Raw genomic sequence first — 13,879 nt, 5'->3', positions numbered from 1 at the left:
TTGCTAGCAAGCATCCTGGTGATTAGGGAATGCGCCTCTCAACTAAATGTATTATTTCTCCTCCAATTACAAAGCTTATCTTGTTTCGTTAAGACACCTTTTATCAACAAATATTATATTAATACTTTGTCAGTACATATTTCTTTTGTGAAACTAAGTTGATGTCTCTATATTGGTATTCAAATAGTTACTTATGAGTATAATTTTTTATAACATAAATGAAATAATAGAGTACTGGTTGATCAAAGCCTTGTGGGATAATGTCTTGTAAGAAAAACGTATGAAATATGCAACAAACTGACCACACGAGCTAAAAAGTGTATTGAGTACCTTATTTTATCCAACCAGAAAGGACACGGGTGCCAAACTGCCAGTCTAACAATACATTTACATACTTCTAGGATACCAAAAAGGGGAATATCTACCTTTCTGCTGAAGAAACGATAGGCATATAACATAACCACAGTTCCCAGATTTATTCATTTTGCAGGAGAACATAATATGCTTATTGCTTTTCTCCACCCACTAATGGCACCTTTCTTAACAGAAAGTGGGTAAAGAAACATGAACTAGAACTAACAAATAATTCTCTTGACACACTATTCTTTGTCTACAAAAGCTGACTCTGCAAGATCGATAGCCCGAGCTAATGCTGCAGCCTTATTCTCGCATTCACGCTGTTCATCATCTGGGCTACTGTCAGCAACAATGCCCGCTCCAGCCTGAAGATGAGCAACCCACTCCCGACGCCTATCAGCAGCTTTGTACGAGTACATCGTGTTGTGGCTTGGCGCTGTTGAGAATACAATGGTGCGAAGAGCTAGTGCGATTTGCATATCACCATCAAACGATATCCCTCCTAAACCACCACTATATGGTCCTCTCCTTGTGACTTCCAACTCATCTATCAACTCCATGGCTTTCACCTGGTTATATAAACAAATTTTCATTAATCAATATTTGTTCAGAATAGGAAAATAACCTTTAAACAAATAATAAGGCAGTGATGACTTAGAACATCTACAAAGAAGCCAGCCGCCAAACTGAGCAAAGTAGCCAGATCGATCTACCAAATGCATTGCTTTGCAGTTAAAGTACACACATCAGGAATCCAGGTCCGCTACATGCCTAATTGTAATAACTGAGAATGCAAAAAAAAAAAAAAACTGATGATTTTTCTTCAAAAAAAAACCCACTGATGATAAGTAGAGAAAACGTGGTCTATATGTAATACAAAAAAGTCTCAAGAAGGGAGTAAATTTGGAAAACATGCCACACTTAAAATATAGAAGAGTGAAGGTTGGACGGTAGATCAAAATAAGAATATTGGAAGGGAAATTTCACCTTTGGTGCTCCACTGACTGTTCCCACAGGCAATGCAGCTCTCAGGGCATCCCAGCTCTGGAGATGATCATCCAACTGTCCGCTAACCTGCAAATCATTCAACCAGAAATTAAACATTTTGGGGAAGGCATTAATATTTTAAGGAGGCTAGAATCCATCATACACTAAAAATCAAAGGGCATTCTGTAGCAAGAAACATCTGTTGAATAAGATGGGAAACAAACAAAAAGGTGATAAAAGTGCACAATCAACGGGTGCTCATATACGATAAGTCAAACAAGATAATAAGAAACAAAATTGCAGGTAGCTTGGTGGGTTGTTTAACAAATTGTTTTCATGTTTTGAGCTTAACTCTTATTTTTAATCTATCCTTGGATGCCAAAAAACAGAGTAGTGACTCAAGAAACATGCTGAAGTAATGTTTATATATATATATATATATATATATCTGAGCTAAACCACTAACACTGAATGCTATATAAAGAATAGTGACTTAAGAAACATGCTCAATTAAGTTTATTGAATGTGACTATTAAGAATTGTCAAACAATTATCTATAAATTGCCAAAGTATAGAATTTGATATATCACGAGAACAATTGTTATACAAAAGAAGAAGAGCCTAACCGTGGAGCTGATGTGCATAACATGGGAGTATCGCTCAATGTTCATTAACTTTTCCACCTTTACTGATCCAGATTTGGAGACCTGTCAAATAGTAGTAGTCATCAGAAAATATCCATAGTGCTGCAGCAGACGAGTGGCCAAAAAAACATTCATTTGGCTAAAGAATGACTAGAATTGCATACTCTAATAGGGCTGTTAGGTCTGTACCACTAGGACTCAACAAAAAAAAATATATTGAAAGAAACAGAAAGAAAATGGCACGTTTGTGTCAGAATGCAATGCAGTAGATCTCATGGGTCACAAGGATAAAGAAATACAGACCTTGCCAACATCATTTCTTCCCAAGTCTACAAGCATAATGTGCTCAGCACACTGTTTTTCATCACTTAGTAGCTGTTGCTCTTGCATTTGATCTTCCTTCTCTGTCTTGCCCCTTCGAACAGTCCCAGCTAGTGGTCGATTAATAATCTTCCCCTGAAAAACATTTTAAAAAGGCACAGATTAGTGAAAGGACGATGTTGAAATTTAAAGAATAGCCATAAAAGGGTTCACAATTTACATACCTTACTGACTCGTGTAAGAATTTCAGGGCTAGATGCAACTAGGACACAGCCTCTTGCCTAAATCGATGGTCAAAGGGTGTTGATTAGAATCTCAAAGGAAAATCAGTGCACAAAACAGTGTTCAAATTTTGTGTGCTTCATGCTTCTATTTCTACCTGTACATAAGCCATGTATGGGCTAGGGTTCACAATTCGTAATGCTCGATAAACCTCAAACGGGTTGGCATATGTTCGCCTCTCGAACCTCTGGCTTAAAACGATCTGGAAGATGTCCCCAGCCATAATATGCTCCTTAGCCTGCATGACAGCATTCTTGTACTGATCACTTGTCATGGTCGACTTATTCAAAGGTGTACCAAACTGGCGAGTGTGTAGCTTCACAAATCCAGGAGAGAGTGTGGGGCTGTAGTCCAAAGCAGATAGATCTATGAGCATCAAACAAAATAAGCAGCAGAACTTCATGAATAGGCGCCGCATAGCTTACACATTAGAATTGTGCACTTTGGATAGCAACAGGTCCAGCCGGGATCTGCCATCTTGGTATGCTTCCTCAACTGATGCGTGCCGGTCCACATTTACCCAATGGATGACATACACTTTCTGAAGCAAGAAAAGAGCCATAAAATTTGCAATGGACACAAATTAAAAAAAAAGATTGTCTTTAAGGGATAGAATACCACGAGTGAAACGCAGCTATAGCAAGCAAAAGTTATTTTGCCTCATGATGTGCAGACTGCTTAATGCAGGACAGATGAGTGGTGCGGTTTCAGTTTCAGTCTGACAAAACATGTGTACGCTTTATTATCAGTATAGTTAACTTTCTAGTATTAACTACTATCTATCTTATTCTGCCTTTAAAAAGAGGTGCTTTGACAGGAAGTGATTAACTAAATGGCAACAAATACCAAATCATAACTGCGGTTGTAGGAGAATAGCCCTCCCTCAAGGGCTCAGAAAATCAGAATTTAGTTAAAGGATGAGATGAGAAGATGGGATTTCAGGAATAAACACCTTCTCAACATTGTCGAAGACAAGAACATCATCGTAGAGCCCTAAGTGCACATCAGGAAGGTTCCTATCATCCTGAGGAGCACCAGAGAATGGTAGCTTCTTCTTCTCAACATACCGAACCGTATCATAGGAAAAGAAACCGACCCATCCGCCTATCACAAATAAGAAACCGAATGTGATTGCTCGCATAACATCGTTCGCAACATCAAATCTTCTCTACTCAACAATATTCGCTTCTCACCGGAGAAGGATTCAGGGAGCTCGTCGATCTGCTGTGGGTGCCATCCCTCCATCATGCTCCTGGGCACCTGCATAGGATCGTCCACGACCTGCTCCGTGACCTGGCCCTTCTCGTGGTCCATGATCGTGACCTTGTGCTCTTTGGCCACTATCTCCATCACTGGGTGGGCTCCCACCATGCTGTAGCGGCCCTGCAATCCAACCCAATCAGTTCCGCGGAGTTATTGACGAGGATAAGAATCGATAAGGAAGCTTTCGCCCAAAAAAAAACGATAAGGGAGCAGCAGATTTGAGGAGGGCATGGAAGACGTACGACGTTGGTGGTGCCCTGCGGCCCCTGCTCGACGGACTCGAAGAGGAAGCTCGGGGCGTCGACGTTGTCCTCCGGGACGAGGCAGCGGTAGGCGAGCACGGGGGTGAGGTGGTCCGACACGATGCACTCCCACATGGGCACCAGGTTGCCCTTCCCGCTCCCCCGCGCCGCCGCCTCGAAGAACCGCTTCCTGTCCTCCTCCGCCGCCTTCGCCGCCACGGCGCTCCTGCTCACCACCGCGCTCGCCTGCGGCGCCACGACGGCGCGGCACCTCAGGCCGCCGCTCCTCCCCCTCCTCATCCTGGCTGCCACCACCGCCCCCGCCCTAACCTGTGCCCCCGCCGCCGGGGCGGCGACGCGGGAGGGGGAGAACACGGAGGAGGCGGCGGCTAGGGATTCCATTGCGCTGGCGGCTGGCGCACCCCCCACGGTGCAGGATCCAATTTCAATCTGTCGATTTCGCGCTCGCGGTCGGGGAAAGTGAATGGGGGGCAGTGCGGGCTATATAAAGAAGCTGCAATCCGATTCGAAAATTCAAAACAGGCAGCCAGTGAGGTGGGACACTCGGAATCGCCGGAAGATTTCCAAAGGCGATTCCAATGGTGACGAGTGATGCCGGGGGACGGGGGCGGCTGGCGTGGCTGGGGTTTTGTGGTTGACTCGTACTCGTCCCCTGACGGGGGCTTTTGAGAAGGGGACGGGAAGGAGAGGTGGCCACTGGCCTCTGCAGCCAGTCTGATGGACACTGATGGCTGATGGGGACGACAGGCACCGGACTGCTACCGTGCTACGGCGCTTTTCTTGTTTCGTTTTCCCGGAACGTGATTACACGATCTCTCTCATGTACAGACACGAGAGGCTTACAATAGTGGCGCACGTGACACGTCTGTGGGAATCTGCTGTCACAGCAACCTATCTTGTGAGACGGGACCAGATCGCCGGTTCCCAGCACGCCACGAAAACCTCATGACGGAACTGGTCCCCCCACCAACCGGAGGAGCGCCGGAGCGCGGACGGCGACGGCCGCATCCCCCCGTCACGATCAAGCGGCGGAGCACTTCTCCAAGTGCAGCGGCCGGCCGGACCCACCGCGGCCGCGGCGGAAACGGTAAACGGCAGGGTCTTCCCGGCGCTCACCGCCCGCTCCGGGCGCACGTCGCGTCGGTTACTCGGGTCGTGCCGTGGGAAGCTGCTGCGCGGCAGCGTGCTCGAGCGCCCGCGGCACCACGGCGCCCACGAGCGCGGTAGGTAGGGCAGGCGATTTTCACCAGATCGCGTCCCCTCCGGCAGCCACGGGCGCCCGTGATTACTGATTTCCCCCACGAGGGAAACGAGATTTGTTTTATTTTAAGGGGTGTTTGGTTTTCAAGAGGTGTTTGGTTCCGAAGGGCTATAGTTTAACTCTATCACGTAAAAAGAATCTTATTATTTAAAAATATTAAATAAAATTTATATTATAAAATTAATTGTAGAATCTTGAAGTTAATTTGCGAGACGAATCTAATAAAATATATTAATCAATAATTAGCAGATGGTTACTGTAGCATTATTGTTGCAAATTATAGATTAGTTAGGCTCAATAATTTATCTTATGAATTAGCACTATCTGCTAAAAGTTTTCATAAACTGATTTTATTTAATATTTCTAAATAGCAACTTCGGAACCAAACGGACCGGGGGAGGAAAACGAGGAGGCGACAGGCTGGCTGGCTGGCTGGCAGCGACGGGCGCGATCCGCAGGATGGAAAGGAAGGGCCTGTTTAGTTCCACCAAAACGCAAAATGCAAAAACGCAAAATTTCACTGTAGCAAAGGAATCTTGATAATTTGAAGTACTAAATGAAGTCTATTTGCAAAACTTTTTGCATGGATGGGTTGTAAATCACGAGACGAATCTAATGATGCTAATTAATCCATAATTAAGCAATAATTAGCGGATGGTTACTGTAGCATCACTGTTGCAAAACATGGATTAAGTAGGCTCATTAGATTCGTCTCGCGATTTACAACCCATCCATGCAAAAAGTTTTGCAAATAGACTTCATTTAGTACTTCAAATTAGCAAGATTCCTTTGCTACAGTGAAATTTTGCGTTTTGCGTTTTTGCGTTTTGGTGGAACTAAACAGGCCCGAAATGGCGGAACAGCCTGCCCCATCTGTACTCCAGAGTCCTCGCTGCAGAGTCCGTTTTGGAGCCTGATTGGCCGGAGGCGGAGCTGCTCGGCATCAGCCGGTGACAGCGGTCTGGGGACGGTGTCCGTTCGTTGTCCAAGCAAAAAATTGCAAAATCCATCAGGAATAATGAGCAGAACTCGGTGCCCGCGCCGTGGAAAACAGACTTTGCTGCCCATACTTTACTCGTTGTAGCACTTGTTTAATCCAGCAGCCCACGAAGCAGCACGTTCGCTGTTTGCTTCGGTGTTTGATCGGATCCGATGCTGTGCGGGGGGTTGCCATTTTGACCAGGCGAGTTTCTTTTTGCACTCCCATCCTATCCTACCCGTCGGACGAATCGTAGGACCTGGGGACAGAAGCGATCTCGAGATCAGCATCTCAGCGATTCCATCACAGTGGACTGCGATCGGAGCACGTTGTTCAAGGGCCCTGGATAATTTCAAATACTCTATCCAGATCCGGACCCCTAAGCCTTGTCGTTTCTCTGAAGTTCTTGAGGCTCGTTGCGTTTTCTATGGCGTCGAGCAGAGTGTTGCAGCTGAACGAGGGGTGTTCTGCTTCTGCAGGCATGAGGTGCATCGAGGGCATCGTTTGTCAATCAGTGTTGATGGACGGCCACTTGTCACCGATGTTGTTCATTCTCGCTACGGGTGTGGTCATCTGATTGTTCAACTAGGCAAGCATAGACGGTTTGGTTGGCCACGCGGCCGGCTGTCAAATACATGTGCAGCCTCTGCACAAAGGTGGCATAATTCCGACGGCATCTCCAACCATCCAAGAGAATGCCTCGCTCCGATCTACTCCGAGAAAAATGCTCGATGATGAGGCATCATGGGAGCTCCAAGAAAATTTCCCTGCCAGAGATCTGTCCACCGTCGACGAACGCAGCTCTGATATCAAATCTGGGTGGACAAGGTACCTGCAAAGATGTCGATTTGGCAAGGGCTGCTGATGTCTACAAGCAGTTTGTCTCGTCCTTGTCACGTCCATTGACTCCTGCACGTACACGGGCTTCTAAAGCTTTAGAAAAATACATTGTGTTGCGAGGGTTTTAGAAAAAAAAATACATGGACATTAGATCTTCGTGAAACGACTATGATTGAAGATTTATAGTTGAGTAAGAGAGACAGAGACCAAGAATATTGTTTAGGTATTACGTTCAGAAAAGAATATTGTTTAGGTGAACAATGTATGAAATGTTGCAATACCATGGCAATGCAAATATTGGAGGTAATGCTTTTACAGTGGTAGTGGCAGGTGTGAGTACTTTAAAAGCAAAAATTAGAGGTTATTTTGGGTTAATCTGTTCATAAGGGCAGGGATTGACAACTGCTCACTTCAGTCTAAGCCTATAGGCTATAGGGCAAGCACACCGCGGCTTGGAGCACCATGTGTCTCGCGACAAATCTCATGTTGTCCGAAATTTTTAAGGAAAAATTGTTTCCATGATTGAGTCGCAGAGGAAAGCTGGAAACAGACCTTGTTAACCTTGGAGGGACCGGGCCCTAAAAAAAACTTGTCGTGGAAACAATTTGCTAGGCCCAGGGCCCAATAAGGCTAGGCCCAGGGCCAAAAAGGTATTCGTGCTAAGGTATTGATGGTGGATTGGGCCCAGGGCCAAAATGGTATTCGGCCCAAGGCTGAAAAGGTACGGAAATTTTTATTTTACCTCCATGATCATTCCTATGTAGATAATAAAACCTTTCGTCTGGATTTCTCGAACTCGCAATACCGATAACATTACCTCCCTATTTTCTCTTAGTTGTTTTTCTCCTTTTCTTTTATATTTATTTTAGCTGAATTTTTAAAAAATCATAGTAAATAGAAAAGATCATAAAATGTACCTCCCTATTTTCTCTCGGTTATTTTTCTCCTTTTCTTTTATATTTATTTTAGCTGAATTTTTAAAAAATTACAGTAAATAGAAAAGATCATAAAATGAAAAATTCAATTTTATTGGACTTCACGTGAGTAGATCTATGCAGTGAACATATAATATGATATAATTTAGTAAAAAATTATTGTATTTTTAGATATATATTTTTCTATAATTAATTTATAACTACAGCTTCTGTAGTCCAATTACGGTAAAACTTTTGTGGTGGTCTAATCATTATATCATTATATGCTTAAGGTGTACGATAAAATTTTATGCTCATTGGATAACGCGGGCGCGGTCTTCGTACTATTATAGGCCTGAACACAGATCATGATCAAATGAGAAGCCAGGATAATTGGGCAGAGACCACTAGACCATGTAGCAAAACAGTTGACAGGGGACCCAACAGTAGCAGCCACAGAAACATGCCAACCACACCACTACATATACATGACTCCATAACATTATGGTTCTGGCGCGTCGCATCCGCATCATTCACAACCTCGATCGGATCCGGCAAATTGGACGACGGCTTCGGCCAGTGCTGATCGCACGGTCCAACCAGGAGATCCAGAGCTCCGGGACAGGAGCGCGAGCTTCCCCACGGCCGCGCCCACGCCGCGGCGAGTGACCGACCGCGACCGGGGACACCGAACTGGGATTGGGCAAAGGAGCAGCGAAAAGGCTATACACAAGTACTACGTGCAGGCTGGCCGTGTCGTGGGCGTCGTCGTGGCTGCTGGCTAGCTGCCGTAGAGGATGACGAAGCACGGGAGCACGGCTCTGGGGTTGAACACCAGCAGCTCGACGTCGTCGCCGCCGCCGCGCGCGGGCACCATGGAGTCGTAGGCCACCTTGTCGTCCGCGGCGCCGCGGCCGACGCGCCCCGCCACGACGCGGCACACCAGCATGGCGCGGCGCACCTGGAGGAACGCGAACTCGCGCTCCACGTCCTCGGGGAGGGACGCGTGCGCGGCCCACGCGGAGGCGTAGGTGGCGATGCCGTCCACGTCGGCCTGCTTCCCCGCGAAGCCGTGCCGCAGGGTGCTGCACACGCAGCAGTAGGGGCTCCCGCACGCGCCGCCGCCGCCCAGGGAGCAGAGCATGGTGGAGCAGTGGAAGCGCAGGCGCTCGTTCCCGTCCGCGACGCACCGCTCCTCCACGACGGCGGCGCCGCCCCCCTCGCCGCGGCGCCGGGCGGCGCGCGCGCGGACGAGGTCGCGGTACTCCTCGAAGCGGGCCAGCGCGCGGGGGTTGTGGTGGATCCTGAGGATGCGGCGGACGGCGGGGGCCTCGGCGGCGCCGGACGCGGCGGGCTTCCACCCGGCGAGGAAGATCATGCGGATGATGTTCATGCTGGAGTCGAGGTGGGTGAGCTCCGACAGGGAATGCTTCATGGCCTGGTGGAGCTCCAGCAGCTGCGGCCTCCCCAGCACCTCGCCGCACAGCTTGCAGGGGAACACGTCGCCGCGGGCGGCGAACGACCGGGACGACTGCCTGCTCGCCTGCAGCAGCTTCTGCGGTGAGGACGGGACGGGGGTGGCGCTGAGGGAGCGCACCGAGAGCGGCGACATGAACGGCGAGGACGACGCGCACGGCGAGGACGGCGTGGACAGAACCACCGACGCCGAAAGCTGAGGCGGCAGGGACTGGGCGAGCGGCGAGGACACGGTGGTGACCACCGCCGCCGCCTCCTCCTCCTCCCTGCCCGCAACGGCACCATCCTTGGCCGCGGATGAAGAGAAAATTCGGTGGAGGTAGAACCGAAGGCTGGCGGCGACCGACGACACGTGCCCGCACCGAGCTCTGGCACTACCGTTGGTAACGGCAGAGGACGACGGTGCCGGCGAGAAAATCAACGGCGATATCTTCCTCCTCTTGTTGCTCCCGCCGCCGCCGCCCACCTTCCCATCGGCCTCCGCGTCCGCAGCTTCGTCCTCCTCCCGCGCCCGCGCGGCGGACCCAGGCGAGAAGCAGCAGCCGGCGTGGCCGATGTGGAGGAAGAGGAGGAAGAAGAGCGACAGGAAGCCGCGCAGCAGCGAGCCGCCCCCGCCGCTGCCACCGCCCGCCATCTCCGATCTTTGACCACCAGCACCTATCTTGTTCCGCCCTCACGGACTCAGATCGTGTCGGCGCAACGCGATGAGAAGCTGAGGACCATAAAAGGAAGGAATACTCTGGCAGGCGAGCGGAGGAAGCAAGCTCCAAGGACGGAGGTGGAAAGGGGAGCGGAAAAGGCCGGGCGCTTAAAGCCGATAAGGGAACGTGCCGACGTGGTGGGCGGTGCGCTGGTGAAGTACGGACGGAAGCCGAAGGCAAAAGGCGATCCGGCGGCGACAGCGACAGCGTGCGCCGTGTATATTCGCAGGAACGGCAAAGCGCGCAGCTCCTGCCTGCTGCTGGTGTAGACCGTGACAGCGCTAGTCGGCCAGCGCCATGCACCGGTAGACTTGCGCAGGAGAGGCGGGGGAGAGAGGATGGTGGATGTGGACAAGCCACCGATCGATCAACCGGGGACTGCGAGCTTGAGGTGCGGAGGTCGACGCCGTGCCGCCGGTGGGGCGGAGCATGGATTGGAGCGTGCAAGCTTGGAGGGAGCCATCGTCATTGTTGATCGGCCTGACCTGCGCGGCGTCTGTCCCCACACCGATCGATCCATCTCCTTGGCTCATCATGTCACGTCTCACTGACCCACCGACTCCATTATTCATCTGCAGCAGCAGGTGCCGAGATAAAAACGGCCGGTTGCTCTGCCCAACGGCCTCGCCGGTCGTCGCCTCGCCTGTCGCGGGGGGCACGCATGCGGCCTGCTTGCTATTGCTAAACCCCAAAAGATTAGCCAGGGCAGCGCAACGGGCGGGGGCGGGGAGGCGAGACGGAGAGGGCGACAGCGGGCGGGACAAGATACGACTGTCCCTGCCGCGCTCCCGAACAAGGCGCATGCAGGCGTGCAGCGGCAGTCTGACCCGCGCAGCGCAGAGATCCCATGGCTTGGCTAGCTACGCCTGCCTGGCCCGTGTGCTCCCCTCATGATGCTGCCACGGCGCAACGAGCTGTATTTTTGCTGTAGAATACGTGCGCCTCGAGGATCCTGACCACGCTGGCCGCGAGTCCTCGGGGAGTCGGGTATGATGGCGTCCGTGCCTTCTATACGCAGCTAAACGGATGGGAAGAAGGCTCGTCGGCAACACTGCTACTGATCATCCGCATCAGCGTACGCTGTGCTCGAGTATGTGGGATCCGAGACTCGCGAGCTAACTGCGGAGTGGAGTACATCTCGAACCCGAGTCGTGCACAAGGAACGAACGATATGTGCTCCGGCTCACAGGGGCCGGGACAGACCGGGGTTCTTGAGATTCGCAGTTCACTTTGCCGTGCTGGGTTACGTACAATTTTATCCTTTTATTTTCCTGGATGAGATGTTCGGATGGTTTTTATATTTTTTGGCCAATGCTTTGTGGTACGATTCGCCATGTTCTGAACCAAAAGGGAGCCATTCAAGCCCATGCAGACGACAGTCATCCAAGAAGACACCAGATAATGTGATTCCCTGACCTCATCATGAAACAACAAAAGTTGCGAGTCAACCAACACATAGGCAGGCACACCCAAAGGGGGGAAAAAAGGTTTTGGCCAAGGCTCTATGTTACGGCTCGCGACGTTGCCCATGCACACACACAGCACTGTCTGGAGACACTAGACACTGATGGCCGACCCTTATCATGAAACAACAAAAGTAGCTACCGAACCAAGTAGTAGTGACAGGAAGTTCATATCAGAAATCATTTAGCTCCTGTTCATAGCAATAGCATAACTTCAGTTCATAACGATCAACAAGGCACACGAGAATCTACACACTGTCTATAAAGATCCCCATTTGGAAAACGATAACTCCTCGAAACCTTTATAATTGAACTGTTTCCTATGGTGTTCCTTCAATATACCAGCAATGCAACGCGCTTCAAGCGAAACCAGCTTATGGCGTGCTACAACAACGCTAACCATATTTGCTATGACTAACAAACCTATTTGGAACACTGCATTTCTACTGTCTCCAAGTATAATTATCAAAGCTATATGTCAAGTCTCAAGATATTTACAAAGACAAATATGTGTGCCACGTCTAAAAGGAAAAATGGAATTGCATAAGTTCAGCATCTTGCAGCAACACTTTTGAGCCAAAATATTACAGATTGTTTCCTAAGGTGGATATAAAAGAGAGAGTATTAGTGCATCACATATAACCATGACCATTCAAGATTAGTCAGTCAGTGATTCACATTATCATATTCTGTTGCAAATAAAACAAAATTAACTAACATGATATCATGCATTATTTCTCTGATGCCGAGTGCGCGAAGCTGAAAGAAGGAAAAAGGGTGCTTACAAAATTCCTTACTTAAATAAGAAAGCAGGTTGCTCACATAAAGCCTACGTGCTCGGTGTTGTCTCTTTCTTTGCATTATATCTGGTAAGTTATTTGGACACAAGCACCCTACCTACCAAAACCCTACCTAACATTCCTAAAGTACATGTCACAGATACAATTTTCATGGTCACATTATGAAATGAAGCTTTTAATATGGACGAAAGCTGCCATTTGGAATGAACAGGACTTTCTTTTTTGGGGCGGGTGGAATTAATGAGCTTGAGACTTGAATTATGCTTTTCATAAGAAATGATCCTAGTTTCTTCAATAATTCATCTGAACTACTACACTATAGTAAGAGTACAATCAGCCTATGGTACAACATAATTTATTGCGCATATCCAAACTTCAGCTAGCCAATATCAAAACATAAGAAGAAATGGTTGGATTTGCAATTTGAAATGACCCTACTGCATCAACAAAGAAAAAGTTGTGAGGTTGAGCAAAGTTTAAAGAGGAAGTCGCCAACTATGATTTTTAGGTGGTACATTTCTTTCATGATGATTAGTAGGGCACACCAAAAGAAAAGTCTTTAGTCCCCTGAAAATGAGATTGTCCAAGATGATGAGCAGTGAATAGTCAAGAGTAACTGCTAGAGTATATTAGGCAACTCCGGATATGGTTAGTTTAGAATTGATTGTAATTTCGGGATAACTTCCTTATCTTTAGGAGAGCCTACTTGTCCTCCAAGCCATGTACTCCTATATAATCAACCCAAGGGGCTCAAGCAATATATTCCACGCATTATAACCAATCTTACATAGCACGAGTCTAGGTTCTAACCCCATGTCTCGGGCTTCCGCTAACCTTGCGCCGCCCCTTGGGAGATCGATCTCCACCGGGGGCAGCGCCCTCGTAGGATGCGCGGTCGATCCATCTGATCCGCCGCGCCGTCGTGGTCAGCAAGCAGCAGAGGGACCCTACCTCTACCCGCCGCCGATTGGATCCATGACTGCGCCACCCGTCATCCTCGTTGGGAACCGCGTTGCCATGGGGCAGCCGCTGGGCCTACAATACCCCGCATCGTCGTTCCCTCTAGCTTCACATCCAGATCCGCCGCCCCTTCTGCGCAATAGGCATGGCACCCCTCCCCCTCCTACCAGCGCCGCCACACTGTTGCCCTAAGCGCACGTGCACGGCTGCGGAGGACCCGTGGGGACGCTAGGCTACCGCGTCTTTGGGGCCGTCGGGCCACTGCACCACCAGAAGACGTTGCCTCCAGCTTGCAGCGCCCTCACCCTCCCTCACCAGCTCTCCTTCTCATCATCAGGCCGGTCATCCCCTTCCTCCCCCAGCGCCGC

General features: G+C 49.2%; 2 protein-coding genes across 2 annotated transcripts; both read right to left on the bottom strand.

Annotated features, from left to right (window-relative positions):
- Positions 1-599: 599 nt before the first annotated feature.
- On the bottom strand, positions 600-4,498 carry LOC112876165 (anthranilate synthase alpha subunit 2, chloroplastic). The gene is made up of 10 exons (XM_025940214.1): positions 4,097-4,498; positions 3,785-3,974; positions 3,544-3,695; positions 3,017-3,132; positions 2,689-2,935; positions 2,534-2,590; positions 2,292-2,444; positions 1,971-2,051; positions 1,345-1,431; positions 600-926 (listed from the first exon to the last, which is right to left on the bottom strand). Exons 1-10 carry the CDS (start codon positions 4,496-4,498, stop codon positions 600-602), a joined length of 1,812 nt encoding a protein of 603 aa, XP_025795999.1.
- Positions 4,499-8,485: 3,987 nt separating this feature from the next.
- On the bottom strand, positions 8,486-10,370 carry LOC112876582. The gene has a single exon (XM_025940726.1). It carries the CDS (start codon positions 10,219-10,221, stop codon positions 8,893-8,895), a length of 1,329 nt encoding a protein of 442 aa, XP_025796511.1. The 5' UTR covers positions 10,222-10,370; the 3' UTR covers positions 8,486-8,892.
- Between the last annotated feature and the right edge of the window lie 3,509 nt (positions 10,371-13,879).

This window comes from Panicum hallii, chromosome 9 (genome assembly GCF_002211085.1).
Source record: "Panicum hallii strain FIL2 chromosome 9, PHallii_v3.1, whole genome shotgun sequence".
Classification (NCBI taxonomy): Eukaryota; Viridiplantae; Streptophyta; class Magnoliopsida; order Poales; family Poaceae; genus Panicum; species Panicum hallii.
The sequence above is the reverse complement of the archived record's forward strand: the minus strand, read 5'-3'. Positions and strand labels throughout refer to the sequence as shown.